At 35.5% G+C, this 25,028-nt stretch overlaps 1 protein-coding gene across 1 annotated transcript; it reads right to left on the reverse strand.

The window, feature by feature from the left end:
- Positions 1-543: 543 nt before the first annotated feature.
- On the reverse strand, positions 544-5,075 carry LOC145661614 (uncharacterized). Its single transcript, XM_081726935.1, has 2 exons — positions 4,851-5,075; positions 544-1,800 (listed from the first exon to the last, which is right to left on the reverse strand). Exons 1-2 carry the CDS (start codon positions 5,001-5,003, stop codon positions 544-546), a joined length of 1,410 nt encoding a protein of 469 aa, XP_081583061.1. The 5' UTR covers positions 5,004-5,075.
- Positions 5,076-25,028: the final 19,953 nt, after the last annotated feature.

A 25,028-nucleotide genomic window follows, 5' to 3' on the forward strand; every position in this document is an offset into this window, starting at 1 on the left:
CCAAATTTTTAAAGGGGTGCATTAATATTCACATGTCTTATGAAAGGTAATGGACCCCTGTATACGCCCATATAACTATATAGGGTAATAACACCTCATCAAAGGGGATAAATTAGGTCAAAAACCCCCGAAATTTGAATTTTTGGCAATTTTTTACCCATGAAAGGGAACGACATAGACACCCAATACTGATAGAGGTACATACTATGGTCCTAGGCTACCATACCAAATTTTTAGATTTAACAATTTCCAAAATTTAAGCGGGGTGGTCCTATGTACCCCTGCCAAAATTTAGGGGGTGGGCCATGGTACCCCTGCCAAAATTTAGAGGGGGTGGTCCTAGGTACCCCTAGGTCATTGACCCCGGGCCAAGGTCATTGACCTTTGACCTATGACGTCACAAAAATTTTTGCTGACTCGACTAGATATAACGGGGCCACTACTACTATCATTTTTTTGGTTTAACCAGTTGTTTCTTACACTTTTGAGATGTACAGGATCAATGACAAAAAATAGTGGCTTGTTGATATCACTTGGGTGGGGTTACACAATACTTAATTTAGGAGGGTTGGAAAACATGGACATTGCTTTTCTGTTAATTGCATTATTGTCTGTTACAACACAAATTACATTCACCTTCACTTTTTCTAAGCCGCAAATGATATTTCGAATAACACCATGCAAATCATAAGCTGTGAAAGTACTCACAGGCAAAACATGTACAACTTCCTTGAACGATGAAAGCACACTTTCTATCATAAACACATGCGCACTTGTAGCAACATTATCACTATTAGAACAAGCACCAACCACATTTCCACCCTTGTAGTCCATAAATGGTTTGATGTAGATTTCATCCACCATCATCACCACAAACTTTTCATACGATTGTAATTGTAATATTCTGTCTTTTATATAAAACAACAAGTTCTCTTCCGTTTGTTCTAATTGGGGACTGCATTGAAAGGATGAGCAAATTCGCCTGATAGTGGATGGATGAGGAAGAATTATATTCCCGTGACTTCTCAGGAACTTATAAGCATGTGGAGAAATTACAAACAACAATGAACTGAACAGAAATAAATCACATGGATATCTGTACCTCGATTTCTTGTTTCGTAGTAGCTCAACTTGAGAGGCGAAGAATTTATAAAATGCACGATTTTCATCTTCTTGCTCTTGAAGTGAAAGTAAAACCGATTCTAAAATGTCACATTTATGAGAAACATCTGATTTTACATTGTTTGCAGCATTCGAAACGCAGAACAGGATGTTTTCCACCTCACAAATAGAATGAACTCTTAAGGGTAAAACGAACTTTTCGAAATTTCTAAGTTCAATACCTTTAAAGTATAAATGAAGTTGTAAATTTTTTTGAACTACGACAGAATACGTCAATTCTGGAATAGTCGTGGAATCAATTCGAACATAAAGTACCATATCTAAGCGATATATTACAGTCCAAAAAGGATCTATTTTAGTCCGCTTATTCAGATCAACAAAGTTCTCAAATGTGTCGACTTTGTGTTGTGTTTCATATTCTTTGTATGTCTTTAGACTCTCTTCAATGGCTTGCTCCACAGCATTTGCTTCTCGTCGTAGTCTCTTCAACGAAGGCGAGTCACGGCTACAGGTGCCTTCTGAAGATAAGTAATCTGGACAACCAGGGAATAATGTTGGTATCGCGTCATCTCTTAACCTTGGTTTTTTTAGTGGCACAGTAAGCAATTTTCCACTTTTCTCGTCAAAATGAGATGTTTCCCACACTAACTGATCCTTTGGAAAATGCAGTTCACAAACCTAGAAGGATAAAAAGATAATGTAAATATTATTTTTATTTTATTTATCTTACAGATATAGCCAATAAGTACATTATACACTTGAATCAATAATCAACACTTACAACAACAATAATGGGAACGAAGTCGAAAAGGTGTATATTAGATGCATCATCAACCATTCGCCTTGGGTTCAATCAGGATAGCTGGCCACCGGATTTAAACCCAAAACTTCTCGATCGCGAAGTAAGAATGCTAACCACTATCCTATGCTAAGTTCATACTACGTTATGTTTATAATATACTTTAGCTCAATTCTTGAAACGTAGAATGGATTCTGAAAAGTAATTGTCAGAGAAAGTATCGAAATTGAAGAAGCAGGAGGGGGAAGTTGTAGGTTAGAATTAGTTTGACTCCGTTCTCCTCCCTTACTTTGTGCTTCTTTTGTCTTATTTATTTTCTCTCCCTTTTTCCTTTTCTCTTCTTGTTAATGTGAATTGGTAAAAGGGGTAAATACATCTCTTACACTACCTAAATGTTATGGCAATATAACAAGTAAATTCCTCTGGTGTCACTACATTGACCTGCTAATGAAACGTAGGATTAGAAAAATCCTTCAGTCCCAAAGATTTAATGTCAGTCCTGCCGATACTAAAATCTACGTTAAAGCCCATTCCTTCTGGGCCTTCTTTTCACTCGCAAGAATTTGGATTATACAAGTTTTAAAAATAGTCATATATTTAGAATATCATCTCTCGTTGCAGCTTAAAGACAGGTTTCATTTTCAAAATTTAGTTGTTTTTCTAATTACATGTTAAGTATTCATACTACTTATTACGCCCATGTATGGAACCCTATCTTTAAACAATTAACGAATTGTTGTATTCATGCGCCTTTTTGCACCCATGTACGAAGCTTCGACCATAAACAAATGATAATTTCGTATTAACGTACTTTCTCGCCCAAGTACTAAACTTCGCATTTGTAAAGAAATAGCACATGGTATATAGTGCCTTCTCGCACTCATTTACGGAACTTTAAAATGCAAAATTACGGAACTCGTACATGTTACCCTTTGCTTTTTTCAGTATCAAGCGCGCAGGCGTAGAATAGCTAGGCAAATCAAATAACATATTTGGTGCAAACTTACAACAGGTAGGAATAAAGTTGGTAATTCCACGGTTGAAATGAGTGAGTGCATGAGAAAGAGAACATTCCGACTTTCGGAGGATTTCTGCCTCATGTAGGAAATCCGAAATTTCACTCATAAGTTCAATCTTCCATGTATGGATGCATAAGAAGTCTTGTACGATTTGTGATTTTTTTGTGCTATAGAAAATCGTACATATCTCGTTTCCCTTCCTCCTGCACTACTTCATATCAGTTCACTTTATTCGCATACAATCATTAAAACACTTTCTAAGGCAGTAATAGTGTATTGTTAATATATGTCATGAAAGTAAATGTGCTACCCTAAAATAAGATAGTACCCAATACCTCCCTTAAGAAACACTTCGTAAGTCAGTGAGATTGCATTTGGTGCTTAGAGAAGTTAATATTCTACCTATGACTGTAGATCTGTACACAAAAAATAGATTTTTATGCTACATCAAATAGCATGCATATTGTCAATCAGTGCGCGATACTTTGGGAATGTGCCTGTAAAATAAGAATGCAGAATGTATTAGGGAATTATTTCAAGCAACAAAAGTGCATAAATATATTTCTATTAATTTACTGACCTGTTGTAAATCTGCACGCAACTTCCTATAGCGAATAAAAATGTCACTTAGTACAATACTTCTTAAGCATTCATATATGCAACGTTGAATTTCTAAGTGAAATTTCAGGTTTCGTACTTGAAGTAGAAGTTCTACAACATGTAAATTAAAATCTAATAAGGTAAACGCGCCTGAATTCGACAGGCACCCGAATTCGACATACCTGTGCTTAAATGTTGTGAAATAAGCGTAAGGTGTCATCCCTGCGATCGTGAAAAGAAGTGGCAACATTATGGGAGTGTCTTTTCTCGTGTCAAAAGTGCGGTTACAGTAGATGAGTCATACGCATGGAGAAAAGAAGGACATTGTTGTATGTGTGATACACTCTTCGAGAAAAACCACATAATCTTAAGAAAATCATAAGACGGCAGGTTATTTTCGTAAGACTTTTATTAAAGTTAGGTTTGCTTCAAGCAAATAGTGGTACTTTAATGTTGTAAAAGAGTTTCAATCAGTGCGTTTTGTTTTCTTATGTGAGGACAAAGGTTGTGATGTAACATGAACGGGGGGTTGTCGAAAACACGAGCCTTTATTTGTAACGTGAACCGGATTTCGACAAGGTTGTCGAATTTATACTCAGTAGTGCAAATATAATTTTAACTGAATATCTAAACGTACAAGTATGTTCAAAGTCTTTCATAAAGCTATTTGTTGCATAATTCTCCGATAGTTGTAACCTCAGTTCGATATGGAATGTCGAAATCAGGTTCCAGCATGTCGAATTGAGGATCATCGAAGTAACTACTCAGTTCAGAAAATTTAAGTTGTGTTCTTTTGTCCGTCTGATTATTTCTGCATAATAATAAAACAATATTTGAAGCTGAGAAGAGATTACTATTACTAATAATGCCGACTTAATGTTTTACATGGATATAATTGAAGGTGTCGAATTCAGATACCGCAAATGTCGAAACCAGGTGAAGTGTGTCGAATTCGGGTTCCATTGGCGAGTTCCAGTTTCATAAAAAATTTTAACATTAGCATTTGAGCCTTGAAGTGACTTTTAGTATTAGTAGAGACTGTACATTTCAAGGAAAAAAATGGGCCAACACCGACCAATATTATGGCCACAATAGGCAATTGATTTTGAAAAAGGTCCTTAACCTGTCGAAATCCGGCGCGTTTACCTTAAGCCTACAGTTTTCTTTTATATGCAGTCACTGATTTTAACCTTGAATTGGCATATTTCTGACTATTTATTCTACGTCTGCACTCTATTAAGCTATGAGATATATTTGTTTATGTATCTAAAAATGACAAGAACTAATAAAAATTAATTCCTAATTCTTACCTTAGAGTTTTTATTTGGAAGATAATTATTTCTTTTAATTGCATGTGTCCACTTTTTCTTCCTTTCTTCATCAGTGGGAAACTGAAATATATGTACTTTAATTTCTTTACTGTAGTTTCCGCGACAATTAGGTACACAACATTTGTATACCATTTTGTCAGTTTTTAATAACTTCTGCACATTTAAAATAAACACAACACTGGTATTAAACTTTAAATAAATACATTAAATCTTCACTTGATCCGCAACAAACAGGACACACTCGAATTCTGCGGTTTGCCTAGTCAATGTGACGTCACTCAATGTTTGCGACTCAGTGCGAAGGCTTTGTAATCTAGGTGGTGTTGGTACTACCGGGTGTTTTGTCTCAAAGTGTGGCCGAGTCGGTGTATGACGTCATACTTCTAAGATGGCCGCTAACGCCGACATCGATATCTTTTTAACGCTACACAAGCTAAAGGGTTATCAACCGATTTTCATGGGAAGTGGCTCATTTTATTTCTTCTGGTCACTACATGTGCCTTTTGCATAGATATTTGCCAAATAAATAGTTTCATTACTTCAAAAATTAAGAAAACTATCAAAATTGAGGTAAAATTAAATCGCTTTTTCAAACTTCAATGGGCATACCCACTAAACTAGCGAATGGGCTTTAATAAGTGTCTCATTTTTCTCCATGGCTATTATTTATACATATTGAATAAGTATTTGACAAATAGATAATTTTATTTATTTACATATTTAATAAAAAGTCGGCAAAATGATATAAAATTGAGTCTTTTTGAAAGATATATGGTCAAATACCGACAATGAAAATGGTGTGAGGTATAAAATGTTAACAAATTATTATGCCGTTAAATAACTTTAAATTAAACAAAAGTTTTTGATTATAGGGTAATTTATTCTCGTATTGTAATGGACCACTTCCTAGAAATCAAGCCATAGTAATTGATTACACAGATCAACGGGGTACAAGTTCCAAATATACCTCTGACATCAAACCAATAAAATGCGAGGTGTCACAAGGCTCGATTTTAGGCCCTACTCTCTTTATAATTTTCATCAATGATCTTCCAGCTTACATAAAAACATCCAAACCAACCATGTTTGCTGACGATACAAGTCTAGAATACACTGACAGTAAAATGAAAGTTAGTATCGAACAAACAATAGAAGAATTAAACTCATAACTTGAAAATAATAAATTAAAATTAAATACCGATAAAACTACAGTAATAAACTTTCATCACTCTCGAAATAAAAATGTAAATAATCCAATCATATCTATTAAAAATAAAATTATAGATAACGTTAAAGCAACGAAATTTCTAGGACTCTGGGTAAGTGACACACTAACGTGGGATAGACACGTACAGTATCTGTACTCCAAAAGAAACTTTGTAAAGTGTACTATGCCTTAAAAAGTGTGAAAACATCATTCAACATATCAGCATTAAAAGTAATTTATCATAGTCAGTTTGAGAGTCTACTTACGTACGGAATAGTACACTGGAGAAACGCCGCAGAAAGTAAGAAAATTTGTAATATTAAAAAAGGGTACTGAGAACAATGAAAGGTACAAAATCAAGAGTATCATGCAAAAGAATATTCCGTAAGCTTAAAATTCTCCCACTGCCTTGCCTTCATATATTACGAACGGCAATCTTTATAAGAAAATACCTGAAACCGTCTCTTAAATGCAACAGTGACATTCATACATACAATACCAGAAACAAAAGCGATCTTGCAATTCCCATTCATAATACAGCACTTTACCAAAAAGGTCCAAAATACACAGGAATACAAATTTATAACAGCTAATCCATCAACATAAGAAACTCAAAATCCAATCACCTTTTTAAACAAAGACTAACAAAGTACCTACAAGAGCACTGCTTTTATACTGTCGCGGAATTTTATAAACATGTTCAAGCTAGAAACTTGTAGTTGTATGAATCAATAGAAAGGTACTTGTTTTATTATTACATGAGTAGTATACTTATTTATATATTATTATAATCAAATATCTGCAATACGTGTTTCCCAAATACGAAATGAAGATAGCATAATGTAAAGAGAAAAAAAACTACAGATTCTCGCACTATGAATAAAACCAGGTACATGAATAGATAAGTTGTGGTATTTCTATGTATATATATGTATCATGTTGTAAGACTAATGTGATGTATAAGGAACTATAGTAGTAGTTTATTATATAGACAAAAATAGGATTTGACATGTTCTATACCCAGGGGTGTAGCCAAGGGGGGGCCCATCGGGGCCGGGCCCCCCCAAATGGTTTCCTGGCCCCCCCAAATGACCAGCTTTTAAAACATCATAGTAAAATTATCTCGCTTCATTCATTTAAAAGTAACAAATTTTATTGACAATTAATAATTTATGATAAAATAGTAAGGAGAAATATTGTTTTTTCCATACCGATCGAAAAATAGTATAGTATCTCTTCCTTATACTAATCGAAATATAGGATACTTTTCTTTGTGACAGCAGGTTACACAATTTACTCCGATTTATATGCTTTAACAAGTATATTTTTATATGCTTTAACATGTGTTTTAAAAGACATAGAGGATGGACAATTTGGTGAGAAACAATGTTTTTATTCAATTTGGATTTCATTCGCTCTCTTTGATTTCTACTCATTGTAATAAAATATTTTTTACTTTTTAGTCACGAATAATAAATATTTTTGTCAGGAAACCGTAAAGAAATTAAGTGAAATTTCAAAGAAAACCAATCTTGTGTAGATAGGTTCTGTATACAAGGTCTTAAATTTAAAGGTAACCAAAAAAAGTTTTGTTGCTTTTTCACCCACCACCTTCGAACATTGATATGTCACCTAACCTGGAAGATCAAAAATAGTCCCCATCAGCATCGACGACCTTCTGAAACCGTTCTGGAAGGCCATGGAATCCATCGCGATAGAACTTGGTGGGCCGTGAAACGAAGAAAGTATCAGATGCATTTTGGACTTTTACTAGGGATTTGAACTGGCGAGCTCTAAGGTGAGTGTCCAAAGAATGGAACAGGTGATAATCGGACGGTACACTACCCGGGGAAATATAGTGATTGCAATATCGTTTCCCATCCAAGGCGGAAAATGGTGTCCTGAGTCATCCTAGCCACGTGGGACTTAGCGTTGTCGCGTAAACGAGGAGCCATTTGCAATTCAGAAGTGATGGCTCCAGAGTTTTGAGTTTTTGTTGAGCACAGCTCAACTGCTGACACTACACAGTTGCATTGATACTCTGACCAGCTGGTAGCAGTTCCCGATGCACGATGCACCAAACACACAGAAGGACCTTATTCTGGTACAGTGCTGGTTTCGGCTGTTTTGAAATCGGTTCATGGGATGCTAACCAATGATGACGGCACCGTGGAGCTTCGTATAGGACACACTTTTTATCACATGTCAACGCCCTGTCCAGAAATGGCTCCGAAACAGTAAATAAACACAGGCGACTGCCGCGTTTCCTTCTGGCCCGGAGTCAAAATATGTGAGACCCATTGACCCAACTTGTAGTGCTTCACAAGTTGATGGATGTGCTGCCGAATGGTTTTTCCACACACTGAATTGTAGTCCCAGTTCCTCTTTGTACATGTGTGGGTCTTCCGGCACGTGATGTTTTCGGGTGTTTCGTCATCGTCCTTAAACTTGTTAAACCATCGCTGCAATGTCCGCGTTGTCACGACACCCTCACCAAAGTCCTGGCATATCTTCTGTCCCGCTACAGCGGCGTTTGACTTCCAGTTAAACTCGTTCAGCATACATGCTCTTATGACGCTCTGTGGATGTCCCATGTTCTCTCTGTCTTTACGCAAGTTCACGGTGTGTCTGAATTGCCACAACCAGGTAGTATGTTGGATATACCCACACCAACAACTGACGTTCGCCTTAACTCCACTCGCATTCAACTCACGGTGTGAGGTCCAATTGAACACAGACTTCCACGAAAAGGGACAGAACTTTCTTGGTTACCTTTATAGTTATGCACAAAAGTATAGCGTTTGGTCCCGGGCAGTAGTTCTTGATTAAGCATAATAAAAACTATCTTGAATATAATTTATGGTTAATAATAATAATAATAATAATAATAATAATAATAATAATAATAATAATAATAATAATAATAATAATAATAATAATAATAATAAGCTAAAATAGTGTATTTAGTTTTCCAGAAGAAAACCAAAATTTTCCTTTCTTTCAGGCCTCAAAAACACTAGCAGCAACACTTTTTTTTTTGCTTTGTGCATTGTAGCTGGCCCCCCCTCAAAAACGACGGGCCCCCCTTACACAAACCTGCTGGCTACACCCCTGTCTATACCGCATGTACAAATGTACAATACTGTGGTCTCCTGAACGCAAAATAAATAAATAAATATTACAGTTAAAAAAAGAAACGCATCCAATTAAACAAAAATAAAAATTAGTAAACATACTGGGTTGTAAAAGCAAAACAAATAGTAAAATATTTCAAATACACAAAGAAACCCTTTTTATTATTACAGAATTGTTTAGAAAGGAAACTAATAATAGAAATTCGACTTATGAGTCATTATATGAATACGACAGTTGAATTTGATCGTCATTTTCACTGTTGTAACAATGCTCTTCCTCTGTTCCACATTTACTCAGTTCTGTACATCTCAACATTTGAACATGGCATTTGTAATTGACAGAATTGAAAGCACATCGTCCTTTGACACAACCGCAACGCGCCAATTTTAAAATAGCTTCTGCAGAGCATGGTACATGACTCATGGTAGGAAAATACCCATTTTTCGTCTTTCCTATCTAAACGTAGATGGTCAGGGAGATCTGGTTGTCGAAGATTAGTCCGTCGTCACTCCATCACTTGGTAGTGACTTCTTAAGATGTGTTGGTGTAAAACTGGCTTTGTTGGCGGCAAAGTTTCACGTTGGACATGTTTTTCGGTAAACAGCCACCACCGGAGCTTACCAATATCTGAAAATAGTTTACCTTGTAAATATGCGTGACAAATGTACCTTTCTATCAATCTTTCATCTTCACATGTAAAACTTTCTGGGCAGTCTAATCTATCAAATGCCTCTAGAACTTTTTCTGTGGAAGATTCAAAAACTTTCTAGAAAGATTGCTTTCCTCTGTTCTTGAAGCAATCTGCTGTGTCACACCCAGATAGAGAATGAAGTCCTAATAATGCCTTAACTTACTTGGGATTTAGGCAAGCGTAAATACGATAAGTTCTATTAAGCTCCTATTAGCTCCAATTCCGGTCACAAGCACACTGTCTGGTGGAAGCAACTGTAACCACCACAATAACAGAATAAACATATCTGTATCTGTTGAATGGATGTGGAGAGTAGAAGCACGGGCCGATACATGTAAATAGTGTAAAATAATTTTTGTATCGGCTCCCTCCTGACTACTTGCAAGCTCGTAATATAATTTCTAACCGAAGACTTTTCCTCGTTCCTCGAACTAGCAACTAAACTTGAGTTTTTAACAAGAGGAAATCTGTTTTGTTCTATAGGAACAGATAAAGCTCTCGAACAACCAACCAGAGCAATTAAATATTTGGAGGTGTCTTAAACGAAAACCGACTCTAACTAGTTTTTTCTTAGCTTCTCAACTTTCTAGGATATCCACAGAAACTATGGAAACAGGTCAAACAATACCATTTTATAGCTGCAAAGCGTTTCGGTATCCGAAAGATACCCAAAAAAATGTATGACTCTCTTTTGACAATGACAAAGCCCGTAAAGAACTAATTAATATCTCAACAAAGCAGTTTTTTTTTTAATTTATCCAGAACAACACAATAAGAATGTCTGAACAAGGACTTCAGCTGTACAACGTTTTCTAACAAGAAAGGATTTAATTAGATAAATGTAGTCTGTGAACACCAAGATATCTTCAATTATGTAGTAAAGTCCACAGAGTTGTATTGACGAAATTGTCGGATACTGTATTGCAGTTAAAGGCAGATCGTTCTTTGTTCGCTTCGTTACTAATTGTTTGGAGGAGTCGACCCTACATCGATCTGTAGCAATGTCTCAGTGATTATGAGTTATTAGCTATTCCCTGATGAATGTTTGATTTGGACGGATCAATGATTTTACCTTTCAACAAGAGCAATTTGATGAAAATTCTTGAACGCCTTATACCACCAATCTCTGACAATACAAATCAAAAAACTTCATCTACATACAATGGACCAGCAACTTACTCAAAACAAACCACTCCCATACAACACTCTGTGGCAGTCATTTATGGCATAGCAGAGGTACAATGTATACAAAAAGATTTAAGTATAAAGACGTGTTGAGACCTTTCAATTGAGTTTATCAAGGAGATGGATCGGTATCTAACGAAATATGACGAACACACTTAGTTTTTTTACACGTACATTGGACATTCACTGAAGAACTCAATGAAAAAGAAAAAGTCTATTCAAACAACGACTGTTCAATATAAAATCACGGACTCCACAGATACAAGAAAAGCGACCTTGAGATCTTTACTGTCTCATCACAAGACTAAGGATGAGTTGACAACTTACCTCGCTCATAAAGTATTATTACATGCACAGAAAATAAAGCAAAATTTAGCTGTTAGTTGAAGGAATGAGGCAAAGTCTTCGGTAGAGAAACTATGTTATGAACTTGCAAGTAGTCAGGAAGGAGCTGATACAAAAATTACTTTACACTATTTACATGTATCGGCCTGTGCTTCTACTCCCCACATCCATTCAACAGATACAGATATGTTTTTTCTGTTATTGTGGTGGTTACAGTTGCTTCCACCAGACAGTGTGCTTGTGACCGGAATTGGAGCTAATAGGAGCTTAATAGAACTTATCGTATTTACGCTTGCCTAAATCCCAAGTAAGTTAAGGCATTATTAGGACTTCATTCTCTATCTGGGTGTGATACAGAGGAAAGCAATCTTTCTAGAAAGTTTTTGAATCTTCCACAAAAAAAGTTCTAGAGGCATTTGATAGATTAGACTGCCCAGAAAGTTTTACATGTGAAGATGAAAGATTGATAGAAAGGTACATTTGTCGCGCATATTTACAAGGTAAACTATTTTCAGATATTGGTAAGCTCCGGTGGTGGCTGTTTACCGAAAAACATGTCCAACGTGAAACTTTGCCGCCAACAAAGCCAGTTTTACACCAACACATCTTAAGAAGTCACTACCAAGTGATGGAGTGACGACGGACTAATCTTCGACAACCAGATCTCCCTGACCATCTACGTTTAGATAGGAAAGACGAAAAATGGGTATTTTCCTACCATGAGTCATGTACCATGCTCTGCAGAAGCTTTTTTAAAATTGGCGCGTTGCGGTTGTGTCAAAGGACGATGTGCTTTCAATTCTGTCAATTACAAATGCCATGTTCAAATGTTGAGATGTACAGAACTGAGTAAATGTGGAACAGAGGAAGAGCATTGTTACAACAGTGAAAATGACGATCAAATTCAACTGTCATATTCATATAATGACTCATAAGTTGAATTTCTATTATTAGTTTCCTTTCTAAACAATTCTGTAATAATAAAAAGGGTTTCTTTGTGTATTTGAAATATTTTACTATTTGTTTTGCTTTTACAACCCAGCATGTTTACTAATTTTTATTTTTGTTTAATTGGATGCGTATCTTTTCTTAACTGTAATATTTATTTATTTATTTATTTTGCGTTCAGGAGACCACAGTATTGTACATTTGTACATGCGGTATAGAACATGTCAAATCCTATTTTTGTCTATATAATAAACTACTACTATAGTTCCTTATACATCACATTAGTCTTACAACATGATACATATATATACATAGAAATACCACAACTTATCTATTCATGTACCTGGTTTTATTCATAGTGCGAGAATCTGTAGTTTTTTTTCTCTTTACATTATGCTATCTTCATTTCGTATTTAGGAAACACGTATTGAAGATATTTGATTGTAATAATATATAAATAAGTATGACTACTCATGTAATAATAAAACAAGTACCTTTCTATTGATTCATACAACTACAAGTTTCTAGCTTGAACATGTTCATAAATTTCCGCGACAGTATAAAAGCAGTACTCTTGTAGGTACTTTGTTAGTCTTGGTTTAAAAAGGTGATTGGACTTTGAGTTTCTTATGTTGAATGATAAGCTGTTATAAATTTGTATTCCTGTGTATTTTGGACCTTTTTGGTAAAGTGCTGTATTATGAATGGGAATTGCAAGATCGCTTTTGTTTCTGGTATTGTATGTATGAATGTCACTGTTGCATTTAAGAGACGGTTTCAGGTATTTCTTATAAAGAGCAGAGGAAGAGCATTGTGACAACAGTGAAAATGACGATCAAATTCAACTGTCGTATTCATATAATGACTCATAAGTTTAATTCCTATTATTAGTTCCCTTTCTAAACAATTCTGTAATAATAAAAAGAATTTCTTTGTGTATTTGAAGTATTTTACTATTTGTTTTTCTTTTACAACCCAGCATGTTTACTAATTTTTATTTTTGTTTAATTGGATGCGTATCTTTTTTAACAGCAATAAGGAAGTGGTCCACTACAATACGAGAATAAATTACCCTATAATCAGAAACTTTTGTTTAATTTAAATGTATTTAACGGCATAATGATTTGTTAACATTTTATACCTCACACCATTTTCTTTGTCGATATTTGGCCATATATCTTTCAAAAAGACTCACTTTTATATCATTTTGCCGACTTTTTCTTAAATTGGTAAATAAATAAAATTATCTATTTGTCAAATACTTATTCAATATGTATAAATAATAGCCATGGAGAAAAATGAGACACTTATTAAAACCCATTCGCTAGTTTAGTGGGTATGCCCATTGAAGTTTGAAAAAGCGATTTAATTTTACCTCAATTTTGATAGTTTTCTTAATTTTTGAAGTAATGAAACTATTTATTTGGCAAATATCTATGCAAAAGGCACATGTAGTGACCAGAAGAAATAAAATGAGCCACTTCCCATGAAAATCGGTTGATAACTTTAGCTTGTGTAGCGTTAAAAGGACATTGATGTCGGCATTAGCGGCCATCTTAGAAGTATGACACCATACACCGGCTCGGCCACACTTTGAGACAAAACACCCGGTAGTACACGATTTTATAGCTTATTATCTATCCATCGCCACCAATCATATAATTGCTTCATTCAAAATCCCATAGTATTACATATGCCCCTCAACTACATACAAGCAAGTTCCTTGATTTCTTTTTCACCTTGTCGAATGTCATCGGAGTCACTGAAAACAGATTCCATTTAACTTATTAATTTCTGATTGGTATTGTTTTCATTAATGATTCGCATTTTAAGGTTATTGACTATGCACTATACGAACTGACACCTGTCGACAGATGGAAAATTAATATGTTTGTTAAGTTACACGCCTCTGCGAAGCCCGGTTTCAACTCTTCTGAATATTTCAGCTTTACTATCGCCTAGCGTACATTTTAAACTCTCTATTTATATATATATAGCTTTATCATATCATAAGCCCTTTTATGGTGCAGTCCATTTGCAATAATTCTGACAGGCTTTTTAGTTCATTCAGAATATCGAAGAGAAGTCCTAAAAGTTTAATAAAATCGTAGGAGCTAAGTTTATCTGCTAATCCTTGGAACTGACTTTGCTCTTTACTGTTGCGGCAGCTGTTCTTAAATTCTGTAGAGCAGCGTGTATATACTGTGGCGTATGAACAGGGCCGTCGCGTGGGCAGAGCAACCGGGGCGATTGCTCTGGGCGCCGCAACCAAGGGTTCGCCGGAACGACAAATGAACAAAGTTCAAGTAATCCAGAAATGCATTTTTTTAAATAATAATGTTAAATCAGATATTTTAATAATGATCAGGTCACGGCTAAGTAAAATTTATTTATTTATTTATTTATAAAAAGACAACACGACAGGCTTAATGCCCAGTTATAGGGTCGTGTAGATAATTATCTATCATATACTATATTAGGATATTATGGTTCGATTACTGTATGTCCCTGTTCGGGATAAGCCAATTTATGACTGTATCAGGATTCGTTTCCTGTGGGTTACCCTTTGTATAAACAGATTTAATGGTATCGGGTTTAATCCTTGAATGTCCTTGTACTGATTCATGGAAGAAAACAGACTCTTGGACTAAGTGATACCAACCCACAAGTAAACATTAACCAACTGAGAACAAAACTGGTGAAACTCAGGATTCGAACCATGGACTTTTGACATATATCGTGTTCGTGGTTATTCCCTGCTTCCACCTCAGCTGAATCAGCTGATTGTTCGATTCGTGGTTACCCAGTGTAGGGTCAGTGTTCGGGGAATGTTGGGGGCGATATATATTTCTTTTCCATGTATTCCGCGAAAAACAATACCAACCTGTTGTTCTGCTGAAACTGCAAACATAGCGGAACAGATACGGTACATGCACAATACTTATCCTCTAACACAAAATATGACTATATAGCATGCACACTTTTACGTCACTTGCATATCAATTAACACACTCAAAACATATATTTGATATGTATATTTCAAACTATTTAATTATTGTAGTACTTCACATTTTACAAGCACTAAAATACTTTTCAAATTGTAATAATGTGGCTCCGTATTACGCGACGATCGAATATCGATATTTCCGCGCGTATTTACGGTAACGAAACTCGAGCCAATGCAGGCGTAGGCGTAATCACTGTTCACTGGAGTTGAGAATTTAATGCACCGTTAGTTAGAATATTCACTCCTTCTACATGCTGGTTTTATCCTGCCTAGCACAAGCTACTCCGTTACATCATTTCGTAGATTTTGTAGATAATTAAAACTTAGATGCATTTTCATATTGAAATCCTTTTTTAAATTACTTTTCTAGTTAAAACATTACTAACGAAATTGACACAAAGCATTATATTTAAACTTTTGAGATTGCGTTTATCACTGTATAAAACATTGGAGTGGTTGGTTGTATCCTCTAATCTCTTTCGTTGCCAAACTTTCACTCTCCACGCCCAGTCATTGCTATCCACTTCTTTCGCAATGAAGGCGCATGAATGCATTATGAGAATAAAAGATAGTCCCCACAAAACATCCAGTTTTAAGGTAATTGCTTCACTAATAAGAGATAATTAAGTACTTATTAGATTATTGAAAACACATTGACCACATTTAAACAGATGATAATATTAATAATTTGTCATTAACACAAAATATGCACATTTTTGCATATAGTCCGCTGCTGCCTTTAGCCCTGTAATCCAGCTTCCGAAGATGGGGAGAAGAAAATTAAGCTGAGTTGAATTCTTCGTTCATATATGGCCATACGAAGAGAAGAGTAGGTGGGCAACCACACACACACACACACACACAGAAACTTGTGAGCGAGAAACTTCGCGGCATTCCAATTCTAAGAATTTTGTCTCAGTGCTCACTAATTCTAAGAACTCTTGTTTCGTATGCGAGGGTTGATTAAAGAGTACATATAATGATAGCGTTATAACTATTATACAAACACAAATATTCGTTGTTTAATTATGCAGAAGTTATTGTCTGACAATTGTTTTGAACTTATTTTCGGACATACTAAATACATCTACTACAAGAAATCTAATTATTTCGTTATATGAAGCACACATTCTCCGCAGAGGAGACTTACGTAACATGTTAGTTTTTGCTTTTCTACAATAGAATGTCCCAGTGTTCGCTGTTCTAATCTTATCTACTGGGACACGTAATAATACTTCTGAAACTTACTCTGGACAGTCAATTTTACCATTTAACAATTTATGTAACAACAACAGACCAAACGCGCATCTCCTTTTTTCCAATGGTTGAAAACTAAAATTCGTTACTATGTCTTCGTAGGGGACATACTTTGGGTAGAAACCGGTTTTCTTGCGTGCAAGCATTTAAAAAAAAAAATCTATTGCACCAGAGTATTGTATATTTTCTATTGCATCAGAGTATTTGGTGACATTTGGTGTCCAAACAGTACAACAGTATTCTAATGTTGACCTCATATACGAACAATATAACCTTATATATGTTGATTCTTTGTAGAAATCCTGCCCTATCCTATAAATTAAACCCAGATTTCTATATGACCTACTCGTTATTTCGTCAACGTGTTGAGCAAATGTAACTCCTAGATCTTTGATATTATTTAGGGTAGACAAGGAAGTGCCACTTACTGTATAGGTAGAGTTAATCGGGTTTTCTTTCCTCGTGAAAGATACATATTTACACTTGGACATATTAAGGACTAATTTGTCCTTATTATACCATACTTTCCCGCAGTCATCAATTGAACTTACTTTGGAGTATAATTTGAGACTGGCAGCAAAAAGAGCTTGAGAAGTTTTATTACACAGAGGAATACCATTAATAACAAGAAGAAACAAAAAGGAACCTAGATGAGATCCTTGAGGGACTCCCGATAGAGTATTGAACTTGAAAATTATCGATAATGTAAAACATCATCTAGGATTATTTAACTAGAACCCTCTTCAGTTCCTTGTAAGAAGGTTTTTTTTTTATTTATTTAAATCTTGGAATTTAATATTTGTATGTTCTATGCTATTACTATGTTGATGTCAGTTTAAAATAAACAAGAATAGCACTCGATTTCAATAATTCAAAACCATATTTTCATTAACTTTCATGTTTTAACTACAAAAGCCACTCATTTATTTTAAAAATGACGTAATACCAGTTTCCTTATCTTTCATTATGATCTTACATTCCATATTTAAATCTAGAAGTACAGAATAAACTCTGGTTGTTTCTCGCACTGGGGAGGGGGGGGAGGACACTTCTCTCTTGGAATTCTCGACACGTTGTTTCAAAGTTACATGTGCTTTCATTGTCGAAAAGTTTTTCTAAGCTCTGGTTTTCAGCTTCCAAGAGTATTTTTTCCGCGATGCAGTGGGCAATACTTTTCTTATGTTCGAAAATTTTCTTCCGTAATGAATGTTATTGCACTTCCATTGTAGACCTGAAAGGTTTAACATTACCCGCAATCCACTGTAGTGATAGCGATATGCCATCACTTGAATACAATTTCAAGCCCTGAACTTTATGAAATCTTACACAGCCAAGAGTATTCGAAACAATTAACCATGGGTACTTTTCTTTAAACATGTTAACTTGCTATTGGCTCCAACACAAAGGCACATTATTGGATTTCAACAATTGGCCACTAGTATCACTTGAACTTGCGCCGGAAGATTAGTCCTGTAGACTTCCGGAGTCCTCTTGTGAAAGACCTACACCAGAGTTAATTCTTCTTCGCATTACCACTGGAAGCACTGAAATAAAATTCTACTGACCGCTGGGTATGCTTTATTTCCCTTAACTAGCACAGACAATCACACAATTAAAGGAGTAAAGCAACGGACTTAATCTTGCTCGCATCTACAGCCAACTGAATTAGACATGCGTAGTTCACATCGGCCAGATATCGAAAACAATTTGTACGCAGGTTCTGTAGTAAGCTCGGAACTACCGAACTAAACGAACTGTTATTTTTAACTAGTCCTTTATTCCGAACTAGTTCCTTGGGAACTAATTTGCCAACGAACTTAATTTCCCTTCTCTAAACTGAATGAACTTCAAAGGAAAATTTTTGAATGGCCTAACATAAAATTGTAAAAGGTATGCGGCGTGCAAGGTTTAGACTTACTATTGTTGAATCAGCCTTTAGACTTCTGCTGCCAAACTGATTGTTGAACAATAGTGATTACGAAGTGGAAAAAAAAAAAAAAAAAAAAAAGCACAAGCAGTATGCTTTCCTAAGATTTTGCTTGAGCATATCTGCGATCTGAAAGTGGAAGAACACGGACGGTACGTTTACTTAACATCGCATTTACAATAACATAGTGATCCAATGCGGCCGTTAAGTGAATTAAAACAAGAAAACAGATATATGCCCATATGCTTTTTCGTCTCATTTTCAAGCCTTTGTAGGCATTCTCGTCTCGTTTCTAGTATCTAGTATTTAATAATTCTTTCCAATCTAATTTCCATTTCCAAAGCTTTTTCTGGTCTCGTCTCATCTGGGACGCGGCCCTAGTCCTAAACGGCATAAGACCTAAAAATCATTCGCGGCACAAGCCCTAAACGGCACTGACCTAAAAATCCCTTGTGGCGCTACCATCGCGTCCGTGACAAGAATGCTGTCAATCTGTTAGTCAAAGTTTTAGATATACTGTTTCATATTACAGAACCAGATTCTAGCTTAGTTTTTAGAGGTAATTTGTATAAATACATATTCTATCGTTCTGAAATAACCAATAAATAAATAAATCCTATTGTTCTTTCTTGCTGTTTGCATGATAGCATTTGTGTGGTGACAAAATATTTACCTATCAAATGTGATTCCCAGATCTTTCATATCTCTTTTTTTTTTTTTTTTTTCTATTCCACACCATTGACTTCGTATTAGTAACATAATGATGTGTTTTAGTTATATACGTCATAAATTTTGCTTTCTTTGTGCTGATTTGAAGTAAATTATTTTTACACACATATTTATCATATTCAACTCTCCGTAGTATATTTAACTTGTAGTTGTCATACTCGTAATTAACTATTCTTTATTCGCTACCATTATTAACAATAGTTTTAGTATTACTAACATAGCTGTTGCCGTTGGAATTAACTATTATTATTATACACTACTCTTTTAAAAATAATCTTACTCCATACTTTTTACGATACGTATTTCCAAACATTCTTTCTTATATCCTGTTTTCCTAAGAAAATGATTTTTTACAATTAAAATTTAACTACTCTATTTGTAGTAGTATGCCCAGAAAGTCGCTTATCTTAACTCTTTTATATAAGAGTACAGAAGATACAGTCGAACTCGCTGACTTTCATGAACAGTTCCAGATTTCTTTTGACTTAACTTATTGGTACATTTCCCACAAGCTGTAGTTTAAATTCATGCACTGTCAAGACCAAGGTTTCAAAAAGGCAACAAACTGAAAATATAATAATAAATAGAAAGCGGACTTGAAGGTGCAGCACCTTTCCTAAAAATGTAGTTGTTAAACATCCAAAGTTAAAAATATGTACTTTCGGGCATAAAACAAACTGAAATGAACGCACTTCGTTGCACCTTTTTCGCGAATGTTGCACCTTTTTTGCTAAATTAATAAAATTCCCCCTTTTTAACTTCTTTTAGACAGTTAAAAATCCGCGCATGTTCCGTACAGTGACTTGAACTTGTCACTGAATTTTGCCTCACAATTGTCAGCCTAACACCTCCGACCGCTCTCCATGATATTTCGTGAAAATGGAATATTTGAAGACAAGTTAACACATTTTCATATGTTGAATGAATTTGATCTCTTCCACCTAACTTCAACTCCAATCAACAGCTGTAAGTCTGTGATTTCAAACAAATCACACACCTCGTTTCATAAAACCCTGAGAGTTTTCACAAAATTTTCAAAAAACACAGTTTCTAGAATGGAGGAGGGATAAAATTTACTCCCTCATAGTTGTCAAGTACTACTCCAAGCAAGAACGTAATTGCGAAGCCTCAAAAATACGCTATATTGCAGCAAAGCAAATCATTTGTTACCATACATTACGACATAATGAAATATAATTTTTGAATCGGGGAAGAGGGAAGCAAAATTTACTCACTCATTCCTGGTTAATTTTAAACTCAAGCAGTGTGGATGATTGTGAATGCCCAGAAATAATATGTATACACCATGTTGCACCAGAATACAATGGGCTTACTAAAGTTATCGAGGAATATGATATATATTAATCGGAGGGGTTTTCACTTTTCATTCTTAATTGATTTTAACCGAAACAAGTAAATATTTTGAATAAACCGAAAATAATATACAGTATACACACCACATTGTTTAAAAATCGAATGTTGTTTACAGAAATTATCAAGGAACTTTTCTTTAGAATTACTAATCTTTTATTTTTGGCTGATTTAAACTCCATGCAACGGAGATTAGGAATCCTCAACGAAAATATACAGCACATTACATCATAATTGAATCATTTTGATCAAAGTCAACGAGAAAAATGGTTAATGGAAAAATGGCTTCACCAGTTTACATTGTTTGGAAGGAAAAATATCGAAATTTGGAAGCTATAGGGAAACTTAATTCAACAACAACTAATAGGGATGACCCAGACAGCTAAGAGAAAATATACATTACTTTCTGTCAAATTCGAATAATCTTTATGTAGTTTGTAATGGAAAATTATTTTGCATATATATATGCTGACTTGCAATATAGGGTGAATATTGCTCTCGTTTCCCTCTTGTTCTTGATTGTAGTTCAATTCCAAACAACAAGATTATTCCGAAAGGCTGTGGAAACTCACAAACTTCATTAAAATCCGATAAATTTTACGAGATTTTCCCCGAAAAAAAGAGAAAACTGAAAGACATCCAATGCTGGTTGAGTCGAATGATAAAAGCTACGTTAATTTCAACTATAACTAGTGATGCTATGCATTGTGGAAGAAAGGAAAAGCATTTCTTTCTTTTTCTTTTTGTTGAATTGCAGATTTTCGTCACCTTATACTTTACAAATTTCATTTTTTTTCATAAAAATCTTAGATTCTTTTAGAAAATTTTCGCAAAACATGTTTTTTTTAAGCAGAGAAGAGTTATTGCTTCCCTTATTATTGAATAATTTCATCCTCAAGTAGTGGAGAGAAAACCCCAAAGAATATGTATACCACATTTAAAAAAAATTAAAAAAAATAGTTATCGTAAGAAATATTTTCTAAATTACGAGGAAAGTGTTAAAGTTCGCTTCCTTATCCTTGACTTATTCTAAACTCGAGCATAGTGAATGGCCTCATAAAATGTATCTCAAATTCCGCAAATATACTGTATCTTACGAAAGTTATTGTGGCATTTTTTTTTAAACTGTTAAAGTTAATTTATCCAAACTGAAGTGATCCAAAATGAATGGTGGTAATGAACTAGACTGAGAAACTGAAACAGGTGATTCCCTACATCAAAATAAGAAAAAAGTTCATATGGACCCGTGGCCTAAAGTGCATAGTTTCAGAGCTAGAACTGTCCAAAACCACAGGAAAATGAACTTTGGGGGTGAATATCTCCAAAACTATTAGCTATTGAGCTGTGGCGGCATGCTATTGCCTTAGGCTTGTAATCTGCTCTATCCAAAAATGCATGATTCTGAATCGTTCAGTGGTGGCGCAAGGGAGTCCCCCACAGGAAGTGGAGATCCCGGATATTCCGTTAGGACAGATAGATAGAACAACGGACATACTCTGGGAAGAGCACTACAAAGATTTGTTTCTATGCAACACGCCAATGAGTTCCCCCTCAGACATATGTTCAAAAGCTTGCATGGGAAGAGCACCGGCCCAAGTACATATTCTGGACCTATTGAAAGATTACTAGAATCGTGCGATAGTCTAAATGTTAAAAAAAATTCAGTAAATTACAGTTGATTGGATCAACGAGTTTCAAGATGTGGAAAATTTGAGCACCGACCAACAGTACCTGCTCGACATTTAAAGAGCAATCTCAACAGGATATTGTTCTACAGATCTAGAAAGGAAAAAAAAATGTAAAGATAAACAAAGCCCGGTGGTTTACAACAGCGGACCGAATCCTGAGGCGCGGTGGCTCAGTGGTAGAGCGTTCACCTCTGGTGCTTGGGGTCCCGGGTTCGATCCCAGCCTCCGCCAAGTAAACTTTGTGGTGGACAAACACCGTGCTCGTGGGTTTTCTCGGGGTTCTCCCGTTTCCTCCCACTTTCTTCATTCCACCATTTCACTCATCTCTCATCATCACCGTCTCCTTTAGCCTAACCGGCATAACCGTGGGACGTAAAACTTAAAGATTTCATTTCATTTCATTTCAGTCTTTACTTAACCATAGACGACACCCATAAAATAAGGACAACATTACGTCCCTAGCCTTCTACATTATGAAAGTTTACTGTATGCTCCCATATGGCTTTCCATTAAAAGAAAACCCTCTTGCACAGATGGACCACGACACCTCTGGACACTAATTTCATTATCTCAAGCAATGGTCAACTCAACGAAAGAAGTAATCGTCCAGTTATACGTAGGAATGCATACTTCAGTCATCCGGAGAACCTTCTACTTGCTAACGGCTTGAGGCATCGAAATGCTGTAAACTGCAAAATAATTTAAGATATGATACTTATTTAAACATTTTTTCGAAATAAAGCCTTTAAAAAAAGAAATATTATTATTATTATTATTATTATTATTATTATTATTATTATTATTATTATTATTATTATTATTATTATTAAAATAAATAAATAAATAAATAAATAAAATTTTCAAGCCCTGCTATCTTCATTCCTATTCATTCGAAAGAAGTCATACTATGACCACGACATCGAACGCTAAAGTACTTTCGATGTGCGTTATCCTGTGAATCTGTTATGCTGTGTGTGCTTTAGAGGATTCCAAACTTTGGATGTTTGTGATACTACAACATCCTTAGTTGGCGACGCTGAATAATAAAAGGAGTGTTTTAAGTTTTCGTTTGACATGTTGATTTGAAACGTATAACAATCTGACGTAGTGCTATTTAAAAAATAAAACTTTATATTAGGTTGGTAAAACCGTTTGTTGGGTGTTTGTTTAATATATGCAAAGATGCCCCCCTCCCCATAGTTTGTTCCTGCAGTTTCGCTGTTCTCTCTCTTTTTACTTTCTTCGTTATAGCGGTTGATCAACAGGGTGTTAATGAACTAGACTTAAAAATTGAAACAGGGATTCCTCACATCAAAATAAGGAAAAAAGTTCATATGGACCCGTGGTCACAAGTGCATAGTTTGAGCTAGGATTGTCCAAAACCACAGGAAAATGAACTTTGAGGGCGAATATCTCCAAAACTATTAGCTATTGAGCTGGGGCGGCATGTTATTGTCTTAGGCTTGTAGTTTGATCTATCCAAAAATGCAGGATTCTGAATCGTTCAGTGGCGGCGCAAGGAAGTCGACCACTGGAAGTTGGGGTCCCGGATATTATGTTAGGACAGATGGGTCCGATTCATGATAGATAGAACAACGTACCATCAGGTAACAAAAAGTCGCTGAAAGACCATCAATAGTTTGAACGAAGTCAAGTTGGCGAAGGATTTTTGATGTGTTGTGCGTGGTTGCATAACAGAGTGGATCGAAAAAACACGTTTTTCGAAACTGATTTTGCAGTAGGACTATTTTTGTGTATGTTTACCTCAATATTACGTAAACAGAATCTTAAGTCGATTGGTGACGTCCTTCAGATAACGACCTAGCTCCTTTTTTCGTTTAAGTGATAATTTGTAGCCTTTTCACATTAAAAAATAAACATGTGATATTCGTTTAGCGGTAGGAATATTTGTTTTTTTCTTTTCTTGCTCCGTTAGCACATAGAAAAATTTTAGTTAGGTCATATTGTTCAGGTGACGACATAACTCTAAAAATACGTTAAAACGTGTTAAAAGGACCCTGTGTATGTTCTCGTCAAAACTAAAAGTTCTATTTGCCTCGCTTTTTTGTTGTATTCGTATAGATATAAAGGCAACTCCTCAGGAAAAAAATATTTCGACGACACTGATAACGATTTCAAGAAAGTAGGGCCAAAATACCGCAAATGTTTACAATGGAGTATATGGGAAACTACATGTTATATTCGAATTTTTGTAGGTACCGTCCACAACTCTGAGATCAATGATTTGCACATATGATGTGCATCAGAGTATGGGACAAATAATAGGTAGAAACGAAAGTGGTGTTATGTTTCCTTTGGCTGATACATGGTGTTGAAATTGGGCACCATCTGGTAGTTTAATAGACTATATGGGAGAGTATTTGGTGACTGGGAATTGTATTACGTACCATCAGCGCCTCCGAAATGCAGATCAAGATGATGTGGTGTTCCTCCCGAAGGCAGGGCTGTGACACGAAGGTCCCTGGGCAAGGTGAACCCACTATGGTTTGCCATTGCCTGTCATGAGATGATGACGTCCGAAGGATTGAACCAACGGTTGAACAAGGGATCCGGACTTCCTCTGTCCCCACCGGGAATCGAACCTGAGATCCCTTGAGTACAAGGCGAAGAGCTTATCCATTCATCCACCGGGGACATATTCTGACA

Source organism: Thermobia domestica, chromosome 10 (assembly GCF_964235325.1).
Source record: "Thermobia domestica chromosome 10, izTheDome1.hap1.1, whole genome shotgun sequence".
NCBI lineage: Eukaryota > Metazoa > Arthropoda > Insecta > Zygentoma > Lepismatidae > Thermobia > Thermobia domestica.